General features: G+C 35.9%; 3 protein-coding genes across 4 annotated transcripts in view; 1 reads left to right on the top strand and 2 right to left on the bottom strand.

The window, feature by feature from the left end:
* Nucleotides 1,006-9,289, top strand: LOC104792031 (villin-3). 2 transcript variants are annotated; one of them, XM_010518055.2, is made up of 25 exons: nt 1,006-1,160; nt 1,316-1,346; nt 2,373-2,478; nt 2,667-2,766; nt 2,920-2,988; nt 3,100-3,336; nt 3,423-3,600; nt 3,761-3,893; nt 4,061-4,220; nt 4,299-4,449; nt 4,538-4,638; nt 4,727-4,885; nt 5,410-5,478; nt 5,553-5,621; nt 5,707-5,844; nt 5,958-6,086; nt 6,243-6,390; nt 6,514-6,524; nt 6,600-6,740; nt 6,828-6,953; nt 7,349-7,411; nt 7,609-7,704; nt 8,055-8,271; nt 8,467-8,693; nt 8,788-9,289. In XM_010518055.2, exons 3-25 carry the CDS (start codon nt 2,423-2,425, stop codon nt 8,899-8,901), a joined length of 2,892 nt encoding a protein of 963 aa, XP_010516357.1. In that variant the 5' UTR covers nt 1,006-1,160; nt 1,316-1,346; nt 2,373-2,422; the 3' UTR covers nt 8,902-9,289. The 2 variants fall into 2 exon arrangements, with proteins under 2 accessions (XP_010516357.1, XP_010516356.1); XM_010518054.2 differs by having other exon boundaries at nt 7,603-7,704.
* LOC104792030 lies at nt 12,594-14,361 on the bottom strand. The gene has a single exon (XM_010518053.2). It carries the CDS (start codon nt 14,243-14,245, stop codon nt 12,782-12,784), a length of 1,464 nt encoding a protein of 487 aa, XP_010516355.1. The 5' UTR covers nt 14,246-14,361; the 3' UTR covers nt 12,594-12,781.
* The window catches only part of LOC104792029 (agamous-like MADS-box protein AGL18), a 2,584-nt gene continuing 832 nt past the window's right edge, over nt 16,562-18,313 (bottom strand). Inside the window, exons 3-9 of the mRNA XM_010518052.2 lie at nt 17,759-17,864; nt 17,616-17,671; nt 17,425-17,524; nt 17,308-17,349; nt 17,162-17,203; nt 16,921-17,072; nt 16,562-16,823 (exon numbers count right to left, since the gene is read on the bottom strand). Of these exons, the coding sequence (XP_010516354.1) occupies nt 16,733-16,823; nt 16,921-17,072; nt 17,162-17,203; nt 17,308-17,349; nt 17,425-17,524; nt 17,616-17,671; nt 17,759-17,864 (589 nt within the window). The 3' untranslated portion in view covers nt 16,562-16,732. The remainder of the gene's footprint in view (nt 16,824-16,920; nt 17,073-17,161; nt 17,204-17,307; nt 17,350-17,424; nt 17,525-17,615; nt 17,672-17,758; nt 17,865-18,313) is intronic.

Here is an 18,313-nt window from a genome sequence, read left to right as displayed (position 1 = left end):
ATATAGATATATCTGAAGTCTTGACTGCATGAAGCATGAGCAATGAAAACGACCAATTTCTAATTTTTCTTTTGAGTTGTCATTGTATTGCCTTCATAATGAGTTGGCTTTTTTGCTTCTTGATGTATACCTTTTTCTTTTCATTCTTTTCTGAACACGCATATATATATAATTATTTAACGGTATATATTTTCAGAAAAAAAAAAAAAAAAAACTGGTAATTGGTATTATCGTAAAGAATGATGCAACCTTAGGGAGGTTGGCAAAAGTATATAATATTTGGTTGAGGTTAACTGGTCGGCACCGGCGGAGATCTGGTGACCAGACCACCATCATCTCTGCACGCACGTAATACTCTACTTCTTTTTAATTTTCTTCTTCTTTTTTATTAAAAGCCAAAACGAATATATTTATATACAAATATATAACGAAAAATACCAAACTATATATATTATATGACCGAATTTTCTAAAGAGAAGGTTATATAAACATAGATGAGCAAAGTAAAAGTGCTCACATAAGAATCAGGCCTTCATAAGAATATCCCCCGCCACCAAATTATAGTAGAAAGATGCGAAGTTCATATGAATAACATATACAGTAGTAAGTATATATAATGTAATCTTTTTAAAAAAAGAGTTTAAATGTTTGTGTTGTGCCTATTCACATGCGAAATGGACCCAATGTCGTCTTGAAATGATGATGGTCTTTAAAATAATAGTTAGTGTCTTATAATAATGCTTCAAAGTTTAATTCTTTTTCGGTTCATGTTCGAGCTTTTAACATCGTGTACCAAGTTCAAACTCAGTGTGAAGGTAGTAATATTTTTTTTTAAAAGACATCGGTGAAGAATCAAGATTAAAAAATAAAAATAATAATTCGAAGGTAAAAAAAGGAGAAAGGGAAGCCATAATTACTGTGGGTATCATCTTTAATGCTTTTGCCTCAATATAATTTTTACAACATATATAATAATAAAAAAAGGGAGTCTCTGGTCTTCTTCTTCTTTCCTTAAAAACAAACATATGATGTCTCCTCCTTCGTCTTCCTCACCTCGTCTACTACGCACACTGTAAAAAAAATCATAAAATCTCCCACGAAACGAAAACTCGATTCTACAAATCTGTTTTGGATAATAAAGCAAAAAGAGAATAAAAAAGGTATAGAGACAGAGAGAGATGATATAGCACAGCGCACGTCTCCTCCTTTCAATAATTCAATTTTGCTTACTCCTTTTTTTTTTTTTCTTCTTCTTCTTCATTCTTTTTCATGTGCTTCTTGTTCCTGATCTCTCTCATCGCTTTGTCTTTCACAGTGCATGCTACTCAAAGATCTGTCTTTTTCAGGTATGTGTGTTTATTTATATGGATCAGCTGATTTCGATTCAATTAGCGTTTTTTTTCTCCCTGTTCATCATGACTTGGATCTCTGGGTTTCTACTTCTTGAATCTGAGTTTCTCGTTCTGCTTCGTGCTTGAGATCTCTCCTTAAATTGTTTTGTAATTTTATCTAATTAGTTAGTTGCTATTATTCTGGGTTCTGTATAATCTCTGATTATTTCCTGGAAATCGCTTAACTTTAAGAGTTTCTCTAAACTTAAGACTTATTAGAGCCAGAAACAAGAGGGAACACTTTGATGTAGTACACGGTACACTGATCAACTAGAATTTTATCTCGATCTCTAGCTGACTTCAAACCAAGAGGTTGATACAAAAGGATTTTTTGTGAGTGTGTATATTACTTCAAAGCTGGATGGATCACGACTGAGTTTTCTTGTGTAGCAAGTGGTTTTTTGTTCACTATAACATGACATCCTCAAGCTCTTTTACATGGAAATTAAGTGTTTGGTGTTAAATAAAGTTTTGAAGCGTTGCCACTGTATTTTAATGGATTCTACTACTACAGTTTGGTGGCGGGGATGATGTTCTTAGGAAGGTTTGATTCAGTATTCGTAGAAGCTAATCTTATAAGAGTTCCCTGTATTCCATCTGCTAATGTTCAGTGATTTATATCATTCACAACCGAGCTTCTAGCAAGACATGAAACTCAAGAGTGACAGCCAAGCTCAGTTTAGAACCCCTTTCCTTGAGGAAATCACACAATATCTTGAATGATTTCCAGGCAATAATGAATTGTGGGAGAGAACTGACTACTCTTTGCAAGATTGTTGTTGAGTTTATATATAGCTCAAAACATGCTTCTACTTAATACTGTATATTCTCATATATGATTGTCATTTAGAAAAGCCTAACCTTTGTGTTGCTCTTTAGTGTTTTGTAGGGTCCTATCCAATCGCCATTTTCAGCTTACAAAACAATCTCTTACGGTCTTACCTTCTTTTTTTTTATTTGCTTGCTCTATGTTTTCGACAGGTGGTTTATGCATTTTCACATAAAGGAAGAGATTAACTATTGCATACAAAATGTCTGGGTCAACTAAAGTATTGGATCCTGCGTTTCAAGGAGTCGGGCAGAAACCGTATCCTTTCACAATATTTATTTCCCGCTTTCCTATAATATTAGTGTAAGGTGAAGCAATTTATAATTGTTTCCTACTGATGAACGGAAGTGCAGAGAGGAAAATGCAATTTCATGGGTATGCACTAGTTTGTTGGTATTGTTGAATGTTTTACTGCTGTCTGAGATGTTGAACTTAACATTACTTAGAGGTACCGAAATCTGGAGAATCGAAAATTTTGAACCAGTGCCAGTGCCGAAGTCTGAACATGGAAAGTTCTATATGGGAGATACTTACATTGTCTTACAGGTTTCGAATTTCTTCCACTGTTCTTCTTCCCTTTTTATATACGCTTATCAAGAGAAGATTATAAGATAATACCTTTATACTAGCTTACAGATGTATGAACTATATGCTCCTTTTATCTTTCAGATTTATCATGTTTATCTTTTATATGTGCAGACAACACAGAATAAGGGGGGAGCTTATCTATTTGATATACATTTTTGGATTGGTAAAGATACCAGCCAGGTATTATTTTTCGGAGTTTTTGTAAGCATATATTACGTTCTAACTTCATGTACTTTGAAGACAAGCAAAGGTGAATCACCATGATTACTAATCTGCGAATGACGATTCCAGGATGAAGCTGGAACAGCAGCTGTCAAGACAGTTGAACTTGATGCAGCTCTTGGAGGCCGAGCTGTCCAATACCGTGAAATTCAAGGTCATGAATCTGACAAATTCTTGTCTTACTTCAAGCCTTGCATTATACCACTAGAGGGCGGTGTTGCGTCTGGATTTAGAAAAACTGAGGAGGATGAGTTTGAAACCCGGCTGTATACCTGCAAAGGGAAACGTGCTGTCCACTTGAAGCAGGTTTCTTTTTCTGCAGATATTTTGAAGTGTTGTACTCTCTTCGCATGAGTACTATTAAGTATTTACTCATCTGTTTTCTTGTGTAGGTTCCTTTTGCTCGCTCATCACTGAATCATGATGATGTGTTTATCTTGGACACCAAGGAGAAGATTTATCAATTTAATGGTGCAAATTCAAATATCCAAGAGAGAGCTAAAGCGTTGGTAGTTGTTCAATATTTGAAAGACAAGTTTCATGAAGGAACCTGTGACGTTGCTATTGTTGGTAAGTTGCAGTAGATGAATTTACTGTTAATTTTTGAATATCTTCTTTTTCACGTTTTGCTCAGTCAATCAAGCAGCAGTTGGATGCTCAATTAAGTTTTTTTAAGTGGTACAGTTTATTGTGGTACTCATGCACGTATAATGATTTCCTTGCATAACAGATGATGGAAAGTTAGATACAGAATCAGATTCTGGCGAGTTCTGGGTCCTCTTTGGGGGTTTTGCTCCAATAGCAAGGAAGGTTGCTAGTGAGGATGAAAGTATTCCGGAGACAACTCCGCCTAAGCTTTATAGGTACTTGTCGTCCTTTTGATCTGCTCTATTGGTGTTCGGCTGTTTTTTTGCTCTAACCACTGTTATATAACTACCCTGATGGCTTACTGTCATTTTGTTTTTCAATATTACCTATTATATTTATGCCTTAGTTTATGGAAATTGATTTATAGTTACCCCCTTTTTAGTATCGCGGATGGTAAGGTGGAATCAATAGAAGGTGATTTATCCAAATCTATGCTGGAAAACAATAAATGCTACCTTTTGGACTGCGGTTCTGAGGTATTTATCTGGGTTGGCCGAGTGACTCAAGTGGAAGAGAGAAAAACTGCTATCCAAGCTGCTGAGGTAAACACTAGAATCGGCTAACTTGCTTAGCCCTTAGAATATCGGAGCATCGATTCTCACTTTTACTATCCTCTCCAGGATTTTGTTGCTAGTGAAAATAGGCCAAAGGCGACACGCATAACCCGTGTTATCCAAGGTTATGAGCCTCATTCTTTCAAGTCTAACTTTGACTCTTGGCCATCAGGCTCAGCAACTCCTGCTAACGAAGAAGGACGAGGAAAAGTCGCTGGTAAAGATTGTGTTGATACTCTAATCGTTAATAAAAAATTGAGTGATCTCTTAGCCCTGACTTACTTTGGTACTTTGCTATTGTGTAGCATTACTTAAGCAACAAGGTGTTGGGTTGAAGGGCCTGTCAAAAAGCACAACAGTTAATGAGGAGATTCCACCATTGCTTGAAGGAGGCGGAAAGTTGGAGGTCTGTTGTGTCTCCCGACTTGTTGTGCTGTTATTTACTCAATCTTTATTGGTTAATTTCATCCCAACTCATTAAGCTCGTGTAATAGGTTTGGTACATTGATGGCAACTCCAAGACTCCTCTATCCAAAGATGATGTCGGAAAACTCTATTCTGGGGACTGCTATGTGGTCCTTTATACTTACCATTCTGGTGAAAGGAAAGAAGACTACTTCCTGTGCTGTTGGTTTGGAAAGAATAGTAATCAGGTAATCATGGGAAAAGGATTGAGAAAATAACATGCTGAGGACTGCTATGTGGTCCTTTAATATTTTTATTAATAGAAAAGAAAAAGAAGTCCCGATTTCTTCTATTAGTATTTTTAGCTCCTCTGTTAGTTACTGGAAAGAGGATACTAAGACATGATATATTGACTAAGCCGGCATGTTTTAGCTTCTTCCTGGTGTTTTCTTTTACGACATTTTATAAGTAAGCTTGAAACCTGGTTGGGTCTATATGATTTTATCTGCTATTTTGGGTATCGACCTTATAAGGAGCAAGATGTTGCAAACTTCATATTTGTGAATTTTCTGCAGTTTTAATCTTTAGTTATTGGGGAATGCTATTACTATTGTATTTTATGGTTATGAGTTATTGCCTCTTGACTTTTGAGGTAGCCCTCAAAGTTTGAGTATATATTGTGATAGATTTCATATATTCAGTTTATGGCTTTATGTATATATTTGAACATGTTGAATTTTGCCATCTAACTTATGTTTTCTCCCGAGTTTAGGAGGATCAAGAAACAGCAGTTCGTCTAGCGAGCATAATGACAAATTCTTTAAAGGGAAGACCAGTGCAGGTACCATGTTTTGTTATTGCAAGTAATTGGCCAGTAGCACTGAAAGATTGTTAAATAACTTGATCATCTTGCAGGTCCGTATATATGAGGGTAAAGAACCTCCACAATTTGTTGCACTTTTTCAACATATGGTGGTTCTTAAGGTATTTTTCTTTTCATTGTTAATACAAGTTGATTTTTGCTGCAAGAGAATATATTGGTAATTGATATAGTTACATAAACTTTTAGGGTGGTTTGAGCTCCGGTTACAAAAATAGTATGACAGAGAAAGGTTCATCAGATGAAACCTACACTCAGGAATCAATTGCACTTATTCAAGTGTCTGGAACTGGAGTTCACAATAATAAAGCACTACAAGTTGAAACGGTACTTTCCTACTTTATGTTCTCTCTTGCGAAGTCATTTTTCTACTTTACACTGTTCAAACGTTGGCTACCTATTTGTGTGATCATGTAATGTTCTATTACTCCTTTCTGCAGGTGGCCACTTCTTTAAACTCTTATGACTGCTTCCTTCTGCAATCTGGTACTTCCATGTTCCTTTGGCATGGAAACCATAGTACGCATGAGCAACAAGAACTGGCTGCTAAAGTTGCTGAATTCTTAAAGGTAGTTTCTAATGGTGCTATCTTAGATTTTAGTTTAGCTGAAATTGTCTAAGCCGGGGCTGTATAATATATATAAAGCTTACTAAAATAAAAACTCGCTCGTACTTATCATTGTTCTTCAATTGGTAAATTAATCATCTTTTTCTTGATAAGTCAGCCTGGGACTACTATCAAGCACGCAAAAGAGGGAACAGAGAGCTCATCCTTTTGGTTTGCACTTGGGGGAAAACAGAACTTCACCAGCAAGAAGGTTTCCGCTGAGACTGTGAGGGACCCTCACTTGTTCTCTTTTTCCTTTAACAGAGGTAATTGAAATCGGGACCTCAATTTTGAGAGTTAAAACATCTCTAATAGGGTCAAATTTGTTGTTAATAAACTTGCATATACTAATGTTATCTTCTTTACAATGTGTCTACATGGATCCTCAGGAAAGTTTCAGGTAAGAATTCAGGAAAAAAATATCCAATGTTTTTTTTATCAAGATGTGTGCATGTTTTAACATTACCTTGCACAGGTTGAAGAGATTCACAACTTTGATCAAGATGACCTCTTGACGGAGGAAATGCATTTACTAGATACTCATGCTGAAGTTTTTGTCTGGGTTGGTCAATGTGTGGATCCCAAGGAAAAACAAACTGCCTTTGAGATTGGCCAGGTAATATGCTTGATCAATTTTGCTTCTCGGCATCAGTTATTGCTGCTCCTTTTCTATCTTGTTTGCTCATTGTACAGTTTTGCGCAGAGATACATAGATCTGGCTGGTTCCCTGGAAGGCTTATCTCCAAAAGTTCCATTATACAAAATCACGGAGGGAAATGAACCCTGCTTCTTCACCACTTATTTTTCATGGGATTCTACTAAAGCTACTGTAAGGTTTTCTGTTGGCAGATATCTTTTGGGTTATTAGCATGAGAAGGGAGTCTATTTTTAATAGGGTGCTGTAATTGTGTTAGTGTTATAGGAGGGTTCGGGTCCTTCGGGATCATACTAATTTAAAAGGAGTTAAGTTTGTTACACTCTATGCAAATGCCAGTTCTGTTGTCAACACCCTTATAAAGAATGAAGTTAGAGATCACATCTCATTTGTTAAATTGAACAGTAGGCTAGTTAAAACTTAGGAAGCTCTACATTTTTAGATCTATATTAAACTGAGGGGAAGCTCTGTCAGAACACACGAAATTTAGTCTGATTTTCATTGACTTTTCTGTAGAGTTCCACTTATTTTTCTCAAATTTAGCTTGGGCATGTTTATCTATAATACAGGTGCAAGGGAATTCCTTCCAGAAGAAGGCAGCATTATTACTTGGTACACACCACGTTGTGGAGGTAAACACTTAGTTAAGATGCTTACTGGGGAAAGTTGGAGATACGACATGCCTGTGTTTTATGTTTCCTTGTTTCATAGTAGCAGAGAAGAACAGATGTGACGATGGAAAACTAGCTATTGATGACTCTCCTTTATTATATACTATATTACATTCGGAATCGTTGGTTTACAATATGCCCCTCTGCTGCAGGATCAGTCTAACAGTGGGAACCAAGGACCAAGGCAAAGAGCTGCTGCTTTGGCTGCTCTGACATCTGCATTTAATTCTTCTTCCGGGAGAACAAGCTCTCCGGTAAGACTTTAAGACTCTAAGCTCCTTTTTGATACTTCTATAAGATTCTTTCTGATACACTTATGAAGATATTGACATATCATGTGAACTTCCATGAAGAAAAAAGGTTCCATTTTTAACAAGGTTCCCTGTCATGGATTTCTCAAATTTATCCAAACCTTTGACTGCCTTCAAATAATTTATTAGGGTTTAAGCCGTTAAGGCACATATCTGCTTACTGTTTTTCAGCTTAGGCACAGAACATAATTCTAGTTAGAATCTGGCGTTTTGCTAGTTGCTTTTTACTGTGGCATGTTTAGCAAATCACAGCTACTATTGTCCCATGTTCTTGATCTTTGGTTTAACTGCAGAGCCGAGACAGATCAAATGGAAGTCAAGGAGGTCCAAGACAAAGAGCTGAAGCTTTAGCCGCCTTATCATCTGCATTTAATTCTTCACCATCATCAAAGTCACCTCCACGAAGACCAGGATTGACAAGTCAGGCGTCACAAAGAGCAGCAGCAGTGGCTGCTCTCTCGCAAGTGCTTACTGCCGAGAAGAAGAAATCACCTGATACGAGCCCTTCTGGTAAGTTCTTTAACAGTATTGATCTATTGCAGATAAGTACAAACCATACAAGACACATGATTTTTGATTAAACAAAAGTAAAGATGTAGAATTTGCTATCTGCAGAAACAGACTGTAACCTACAAGCGTAGTCCTTATGTCAGTATATCTTGAACTCTTTTATCGCTTGATCACTGTGAGTATGTGTGGTTACAGCTGAAGCAAAAGATGAGAAAGCTTTCTCAGAAGTGGAGGCTTCCGAAGAAGCTACTGAAGCCAAAGAAGATGAGGAAGTTTCACCTACAGCAGAAGCAAGTGCTGAGGAAGTAAATCCAAAGCAGGATGATTCTGAAGCAGAAACAACTGGAGCAACCTTCACCTACGCACGACTGCAAGCGAAATCTGAGACACCAGTGACAGGAATTGACTTCAAACGCAGAGAGGTGAATCACTTGAGCCGAATTAGCTTTTTTTTTTTACCTCGTCTTAATTTGAGCATGAATTGTCGGTATCATATTACTCAACCCAATCTATCAGGCTTACCTGTCTGAGGAAGAGTTCAAGACTGTATTTGGTATGGAGAAAGAAGCATTCTACAAATTGCCTAGATGGAAGCAAGATTTACTGAAGAAGAAATTCGACTTGTTCTAAGAATTCTCCCAAAACAAAAAAAAAACAAAAATCGCAGGTGGAAACATCCAATGATCCTCCTCAGATATATACTAAGATCAAAGACACGATTTGCCATTGTGTTATTGGTTATGTATTGACCTCAGTGTTGCAGCTATGAAGACAGACAGTTCTTTCTTTTTTGTTCCTTCATTTTTCCTATAATTGTTTTGATTTTTCAAAAATATTTCTTTTTCATGGGTGGGGTTGGATCCGGGTTTTGATTCTTCATATTCTTATCACAAAATTATGTGTGTTATTGTAATGATGTGATATATCATAAACTGTTGTGCATTTTTTTGGGGGGGTCAGGACAGCTGTGTCTTTTGTGGTGGTGGTTAGTAAATTCTTTGATTTGGATTTCACATTATTTTGATTGTTAAAGAACAGAAACGTCTACTTGTAAACTCAATAAATTTCAATGTATGGGTGTTTTAGATCCGTTTGACAATTGAGACGCACCATTTGCTTTTGTTGTTCCACTTCTATGTATGTTCAACTAGCAAAGCTGTGTTAGACTCAAAGTACATGACAGAAATGTGTGTTGAAGTAAATGCAGTGAAATTATTTATCAGAATCATGAAGTGATAAAAAAAGTAAGGAATTTAAAAGAAGAACAACCACATTTATGTCTGTCCTGGTCTCCACAAATTTGGCATCTAATTTCTTAGCCTTTTTTTACTGTGCAACAAATCAAAGGAAAAAATTAGTTGGGAATCAGAATGATGACGTCAATTTTTGCATTATTTTTCAAGGTGGTGATGATAATAAAACACACACAAAGATTCGATGGAATCCAACACACTAAGTGCTCACAATAAATCTTCTTTTGGAAAAATGGTATCACCTAACACGATAATTTAAGTCTTGTTTATAAGAACTGCATTTACAGTCACTCTTACTTAACAAACTAAATGAAACCCATAAAACGTAAGAATCGCATTAAACATCACTTATGTTAGTCAAAATACTAACATGTATTGATCTAAAATCGTTTGTTCTAATAACTTGTAATGGTCGTACCAGTGGCATATAAAAGAACCGACATACAAAAAAAAACTTCGAAGTTACGTATGAATATGTGGCTGGGCAATAGGTTCGAGCGAGGGACAGGTCAGCTCGCAGCAGCCATAATACAGTATCTAGTAGAGAGTCTTTGCACGAACTCTCTGTCTAAGCTGGAGAGGGTCCACACTGTAAAAGGAAAATGCAACCTGTACTACCAATGAGGTATTGACACATGTATGGAAGAAAAGAGTGTCGGTTCCTTTTCTCTTTTTGCCAACATATGGATGAATTGAATTAACATATACTTTTGTTTCTCAAGGAAATAAACACATACAGTAGACCACTTTTACAATAGATACTACTATGAAATGAAAGAAAGACATTTATTTATAAAATTAACATAAAATCTTTCTTGTAGTTAATCTTTCATTTCCACGTATAGAAATAGAATAAACAACGTACAGTAATGTTATAATTTTAGTAGGAAGAATGAATGTTTTTCAATCCTTAATCGTATAACATAAATACATAAGTATAACCGTCCTCCATTACCACTACAAAGTACTACTATTTCCGGCAAGCCACTTGCTAAATTCATTAAATGAAATTTATCATTTTTGTCACTTGTCAGTGTTCTAATACTATTAAAGAAATAAAGGCACGGCTGCGTGACCTTTAATAAAAAAAGGTTGAGAAGCTCCATAACTTGCAATAGTAGCTCATTAGAAAACTCCAACACCAGCACTGTTTTTCAAAACATAAAATAAGGTTCTTACTATAGAGAGTGATTGATCAATACAATATTTGATTGGTAAGTATAATATATTACTTTAGAATAAATTAACGTCGTTGAGATGGTAAATAAAGAAAAGCAAAGCAAAAGCACGCCTACTTGTTATGGATAATTGTGAATTCTTGGCTTCTAAATGAAGCCACTTAAACTCGCTATACTACTCCTTGAAAGAAGAAGCAACCCCACTTTTATTTTAATTTTTAAAAAGTATTTTCTCCTTTGTTTTCTTTTGTTGTTGTTCATATCTTCTTTTTCACAAGCTCACGCCTTTAATGTGTTGTGGACATACAAAAGATACTACTAACTTCATCTATATCCAAAGCAATTATTGACTTACTAACTATATTATATCATATGTTATAACTATATATGTGCACATACTTGGCAGTTTCAAGAACACGAATATTTTAATTATCATTATCATTAAATTGAGTATCTTAAGAATTCCACAAAAACATATGCTTATTCAAAACGAATAATGAAGTTTCTTCTATGTTAAAACATTTGGAATGTATTTTGACGGACACTTTATAAAAGGATTACTCAAACAAAAAAAAAAAAAAAAATGATATGTAACCAGAGAAAGTTTTATAGAATGTGGTGTTTGTACCGAAGAAAATGCTAAAGAAAGGTTTTGCTTGGCATTACACTAATAGCTTATGATAATGGCATGGTTGTCGCAAAGTGGGAAAAGGAGGCGAGGCATAAACATAAACGTATTGGTTTGTGGGTTTCTTCAAAATCAAGAGAAGCCATGAGACTCGAGAAAGAACAATAGATGTGAGTAGAGTCAATTGACTCTGTTTGGATATAAACGTAATCAGATAAATCAGCGTTTAAAATAGTTCAGAGATTTATGATGTATTGAGGGAGGTTTTCTAATTCTATATTCTCATTCTATTGCAAGAGGGGTGGAAGTGAGTGGTGTGTAACAATTATCCTAACGTGTGATAAAACATTATTGAACCAAAAAACTAATAAAAATTAACGTTTGATATGTAACCAGTGAATGTAATGAGTGGAGATAAAAAGTTTACACCGAATAAAGTGATTAGACAATGAGCTTTTTCCTATGTGTGAGTTAATGCATATACCATTCGTCCCTTTGGTGAGGCTTCGATGATAGATAATTGGTAGGAAGATTGAGAATCCGATTCCAACGATGAAACTCGTGATGGCATTATTGTTTGTTCTGATATAATTATAATAAGGTTTCAATAATTGAAGAAGAAAGACGTTTTCTAAAGTTTGTGTAATGTTAGACAAAAATAATAAAAAAAAGTAGGGGGAAATTGACTTTAACCAGCTCAAAAGACCAAATAAACCACATGCGACGTGTGTCTTTATAACAAGCAAAAACATATCAATATAGTAATAAAAAAAAATCTAATTATGAAACATGTGATACCATCATCGTCATCATCATAAGTGGTCTCGTAAAGGCCTTCTTTTCATAGACTGATTTAACTAACGGAGTCATATGTAATCCTGTGGTGGTAAATTTTTTTTTAAAAGTTTTTGTTATCGAAAATTAGTTTTCTTTTCAGTATTATGCATTGTAGAAAGAAACTAACATTCTAAAATTTAGATCAGACTTTTTTTAGACAAAATATAACAATAGTCTATTAAAAATAAAATAAAAAATCTGTTACAATCAGATATATATATATATATATATATATATATATATGTAGCCCACACCGTGAGGAATCAAAATTTGTGGAGTTTATCTACCGAATGAGAATCAAATATTATTTGCCGAAAAACCCACTAAAAATAATACAAATTTCGAAGTTTCCAACAAAATAAATAATTCCAAAAATGTTCCATTACCACATTTTTGAATATAATAAAATGCAAAAAAATAACAATATCTCCTGATTTGATCAATGATTATTTCCGAAGGAGACCAAATCAATAATGAATACAGAACGTAACGTGGACATACTAATAAAACATCTGTAAAAAAAAAAGGGGAAAACAAAAAATCTAAGAACATAACAAATGTCAAATGTGTACAAAAATTTGTTTTTGTAAATTTCTTAAAAGTATTAATAAATGCTAACAGTAATTATAAACAGAAGAATCTAATTCACAAGAACAAATACGTTTCATAATTATATCAGTAATATGATTACTGTTACCATTACCATTACCGCGTTGTATTATATCATGATTCTTTATCGACGAAGCCGCCGAGTTTCTCGTCCTCAACTCAGCTAGCGAACTCGCTTCCGGCACCGCCGACTCACTCGCAACCACTTCAAAGTTCTTAACCATGTGAACATTCCCAACGAGCTGACTCAACACAACCGAGTCCGTCGTAACAGAGCTCTTCTTCTTGTTCTTGTGCTGCTGCTGCTGCATCGCCGCTCTCACGATCTCAGTGTGCATCGAGCTCGACAGTCTCCTGATCCCTTTGGCTCCGCCGACCAGAATCGCCGGGTTAACATCAGAACTTTTCTTGCTGCTGTGTTTGGAAAAAAAGAGGACAGACTCGGGGCTCCGGTTACGAATCCGGGTAAACGGGTCGCCGAGGAACAAGGAGGTTTTAGCGTCGACGAGCATAACGTGTTTGAAATTGCGTCTTACTCGACCAAGCAGCATTGGGTAACACGCCCACCTCCTCAAACTTATCGGAACGTGGTCCATGAACCCGGATAGCGAGTTTTCAGGATCCAACTCAGTCACGTCGAACCCCACAACAGAGCCATGAGTCAACTCGTTTGACTCGGTCGAGTTATTATTATTAATAATAATCAACGACGAATCGTTTGAAGAAGCTCTGTGAGTCTTCTTCCCCCAGATAGGCTCTGGTGATGATGACGTCTTCTTCATGAATTTAGTCAGATTAAATCCCCAAACCGAATCGATTTGATCCGACGAATTCGAGCTCCGATGAACATCGACGAGTTTTAAGAACGAGTCGTTCTCCTCTTCGATAAATCCGGCGAATCTAGAACCAGAGGAAGGCGAATTGAAGAGCAAAACGACGTCGGATTTAGAAGTGACACCGGAGCGGTGGAGCAGCCGCATGAAGAGACGGAGATCGTCGTCCGTCGCGTCGGAAGCGAGGTGAGCTACGATTAAGCCTTGCATGCTCCTGGTGCCTCGCAGAAACAGAGTACCCATACCTTGGAGAGCGAATCGATCGTAACGACGACGGAGGGGTTGAGATCCGACGATGTCGCGGTTGAGGAGGAATCGACGGTGAGGACGAGAAGAAACGGAGGGAAAACCAGAGGAAGGCTCGAAGGTGGAGAGGGTGAAGAGGAAGAGAGTGAGGAAGAGGAGGAGGATGCAGATTGAGATTGTTGATTGAGCTTTGGAGAGGAGAAGACGTGAAGATCTGGTGCGGAAGAGAGTCGTTATTGCCGCCGGAGAAGAAGAAGAAGAAGAAGGTGAAAAAGAAGGAGAGTCGTCGTTGTTGTTGTTGTGGTCAGGGAAGAAGACTAAGAGCAAACCCATGGCTCCTCTAGTGTTGTTGTTATTGTGCTTCGTCTCTTTCGCTGATATCAAACCCATCTTCTTCTTCTTCTTCTTCTTCTTCTTCTTCTTCTGTATTCTCTTCCCCACTCTGGGGTTAGTGGTGTGACGAGAGGCTCTTTTTTGGCTTTCTTCTCAAAATTATTTCTTCTGTTTGATTTTTATTATACTATTGATGATATCAACGAAATGGATCTCCGGGTCGGGTTTAATCGGGTTGGAGTTAATATTTAATTTTGGAAACGACAAAAAAATATGGGCGGATTAAAAGTTTATTAATGACACCGATACTGGTAGCCTAATTTACAAGAAAAAAAAATTTAACTGATTAAATTGATGAGACTTTAAAAAAAAAAATGAAGAGGAAAATAATTATTGACTTTTTACACAATATATTCTAACTGAATCTGTTAAATTAATATAAAAATAAATGTAAATAATGTATTTTAAGATAAAGTTAAATAAACTAAGATATTCACAAAATATAATAAGGTAGTTAACATTCAAAAAAATTGCAGAATAATTAGAGTACATAGATATATTTTTTAAAAATGTTTTAAGTCATTTGGATATAAGATTGGTATGATGTTGCCTTTACTTTAGGTATGAATAGAATCACATGTTTATTGCGCAATGTGCTTCCCTTATTAAAGGGAACCTTCCTTAGTACAAAAATTCAGTGTACCGAGCCTTGTCGAGAAGAGAGTAACAGTATAGTTATGGGCCGGATGTTTAGTAACTAAACCAGTTTTTATTTTTCTTTCTCTAACGTGTTAAAGGGATATGTGCCTAATTTTCTTCTCTAACGTGTCTGTATTCTGTAACTGTGTACTCCATAGTCCATATGTTAAACAATGTAAAAAACAAAAGGAAAGGTAATGTAAACGCTGATACATAAATTGATCCAAGTTTACATAATTTGCCCTGATCACATGCTTTTTTTGACCGATGCAATGCTAATTTTTAAAACCGGCGTTGCACGTTTCTGAAAACTTTTTCAACGACCTAAGGAAAAACAAACAAAGCAATCGTATCTTAAAATTAGTTAATCCTATTATCATTCCTATAATAAACCAAAAATGGCAAAAAAAACAAGAAAATAAACAATAAATGTGATGAAAGGGCAGTTACTAGTTACTACTACTCTCATTCATAGACCCACTTTATTAAATCTGCCCCCTTGATTACAGCTAGGATCCGTGATCGAGATATACATGAACAAGGTTCTCTCGTAATGAATGGTTCTATTAGTAAAAAAAAAAATGTAGGGTCGATGAGAACGGTGATTTGACTTTTGTTTGAGAACAAGTGTAGTTATCAAAAAAAAGAAAGAAAAAAAAAAGCAAGTGTGACTGTGTGTGTGTTGATGATGACGGTGGATCTCATTCTCATTCGAACCTTCTCATGAAGGCACACGTGGCGTTTCCTTCTTCTGCAGGTTTTACGTTTTTAGGTCCGGGACTTGNNNNTTTTTTTTTTTTTTTTTTTTTGAATATTCCGTTTAGACTCGTTACCAATTTTTGTGTCGACTAGTCATCACTTTGGCATTATAAATGATTGTGGACTTATTTCGTAATCATGGGTCGAGTTAAAAATTACACTAGCAGTCTTCACAAATCACAACAAAAGTTTGATATAATTAGACTTCTACACGATGTGGTATTTCACAATCCGTTTCTAAAATATTATCTCTCCGTTTAACTCGAATTATCACTACATACTCCGTTTTGAAACCAGCTATTTTCTCTGGAGTATTCTATTTTTATAAGGATTTTTTTTTTTTTTTTGCATCACTATCATGTTAATAAATTTCAGTGTCCACTATCAAAAATATTGTACTGTTTGTACTTACTGACAATAAAAAGTAACTTGTACTCACTGCCGCTTGTCTACCATCTGATGATTTATTTCTCCCAAGCATAAGTATCAGAAATCATTTTTTGTATAGGAAGTAACTATGTCTAAGCCGTCGACGACCTTTGAATTGTCGGTGGCCTTAAATGCCGGACACATTTCAAGATCATCTATTTCTAAAAGTCCAAAAAAAGATAACATAGTTAGGCCCAATAAAATAAATGGGCCGGTATAACAAAGGGATAGAGAATTAGAGATGGTTTTGTTTTAGCATATTTTACATACGAGTTTTTTGCAGCTTCACCTGTTATCGACTAACCATGTCTATGAGCGATTCGATTTGTTGTTTTATTGGCTGAACCTTCATGTATCACTTCCTGTCAATCTATACTGTAGTTTCGATGTGTTTATGTTTTCTTGACTTCACTGCAATTTGTTTAGAAAATGTATATTCATCACACATAGTATTGTGTGTTGGGAACTTTAACTAAGAAAACCTAATATCATATTAGATTAATCAAATCCCTTCTTGATTGAGAAAAAATGTTCACCTAAACATTAAAGCAAAACTCTACTTGAGACGACGAAGTTAAAAGTAAAGCAACAGAGCCAGGAACAAGAAGATACATAGAAAATTCCTAAACACCAGGATTAGAAGAATAGTTGTTTCCATTAGTCAGAAGCCACTTGACTCCCAGAGTTATCGCAGACCTGTTCCATCTTCGGCTTCTTTCTCTTTGTACAGTACCCCGTCGATGCTAGCCTAAGAAAGACAAAACCAATCAAGCGTTTAGAATCATCAGAAGCTTCACAAATAACAAAGCTTGTAACAGAAGCTAGGGTTTTTGTTTGCACTTTACCCCAACTGCAAGGAAGTGTCCGAATGATGCTCCTCGTTGTCATTCTCATCATCATCTGATGAAGAGCTCTCGGGATCAGCTTCTTCTGGGCTAGAAGCTTGAGGTATTTCACTCAACACTTTTGGTCCTGAACCTCTCCCCAGCAACTCTACCTGAGAACAAATTTAGATTTAAACACAGTCATGTATGGTGAAAGACCAGACCAAGGTAATTATTATATGCTTGATGAATCTCTCTCTACCTGTTTGCGCAAGATTTGGTTTTCTTCCAATGCTCTCTTCTCCTGATAATTATTATAAGGCAACAAAACAAGGATATTGAGATTCAGCATTGTATAAGATTTGACGATAACTATGATTTTGACATTTGGGGAGGCTCTGTTCGTACCTGTACCCTGGATCTTTCAATCTGGTTGAGCAAGAGTTTTGTCTGGAATCAAAACGAAACTTTACAAGTCAGGAATGAATAAACAAATTGTCTCTCGATGAGTATTTTTGTCTTCACCTTTTGATCCTTGACGCTACGCAAGCTCTCGTTCAACTGGGTTTCAAGAGAAATAAGATCCGGGAAACTCATACCATCAAGCTCCTTACCCTTCAATCTCCTGTTCAGGTAACAAACAGAAAACAACCAATGAAAGACCACAACTTTACACAAGAACAAACCAAAATATAAATCCAGGGAGAGACACATACTCAGTTGCAAGCTGTAATCTTTCAAGTTCCCCCTTCATAGAATCATCATTTCGCAACTGCAACAACGGATACAGAAAAAACCAAAATCAGATAAAGAAAGAGGGATACAGAAAAATCTCAGCATTATGGATAGACATATATACCACTGCTTCATTTTCACGTGAAGCACCAAGTAGAAGTTGTTGTTCCCTTTGTTTATGCTCAGCAGACGCAGTAGTGTATCCATATCTTGAAAGAATTTGCTCCATACTTCACAGATTGGGAAAAAAAAACAAATCCCTTAATTGGTTTGATGATCATCACAGAACCAAAATAAAAACCCATGAATAATCTCAACTTCTACATTCTCAGTTTCTTCACAAAGGATATGAGATAAAAACACACTTTTGTTAGATACAAACAAACTCATCTGCAGTCTAGTTAACATGGAATTATAAAAAATCTTTCAGATTCTAACAAACTGATACAGATCACAGCATCTACCTATATTTAGATACCAAAGACAGTATCAGAATGCATTTTCTTCAACAGTGATTAGAGGGTTTATTTACAAAAACTCAGAAACTAATCCGATTACAAATCCTAATCAAAGAAACACAATCTCGATTCTCCAAAAGATGAACCCTTAAATCAAAAACCCACAAAAAAAAGGTTTCACCTTTAAAGCCAAAGATTTCACCAGATTAATAAAAACAGAG

The sequence above is a fragment of the Camelina sativa genome, chromosome 6, assembly GCF_000633955.1.
Source record: "Camelina sativa cultivar DH55 chromosome 6, Cs, whole genome shotgun sequence".
NCBI lineage: Eukaryota > Viridiplantae > Streptophyta > Magnoliopsida > Brassicales > Brassicaceae > Camelina > Camelina sativa.
Note: the sequence above shows the minus strand (reverse complement) of the source record. Positions and strands in the feature narration are given on the sequence as shown.

Bases quoted from the DNA above. Each gene is read 5' to 3' on its own strand.
- LOC104792031 (XM_010518054.2), top strand. From the start codon at position 2,423: ATGTCTGGGTCAACTAAAGTATTGGATCCTGCGTTTCAAGGAGTCGGG. The intron at 2,767-2,919 runs GTTTCGAATTTC...TTATATGTGCAG, and splicing joins ATACTTACATTGTCTTACAG to ACAACACAGAATAAGGGGGG. The intron at 4,639-4,726 runs GTCTGTTGTGTC...CTCGTGTAATAG, and splicing joins AAGGAGGCGGAAAGTTGGAG to GTTTGGTACATTGATGGCAA.
- LOC104792030 (XM_010518053.2), bottom strand. From the start codon at position 14,245: ATGGGTTTGATATCAGCGAAAGAGACGAAGCACAATAACAACAACACT.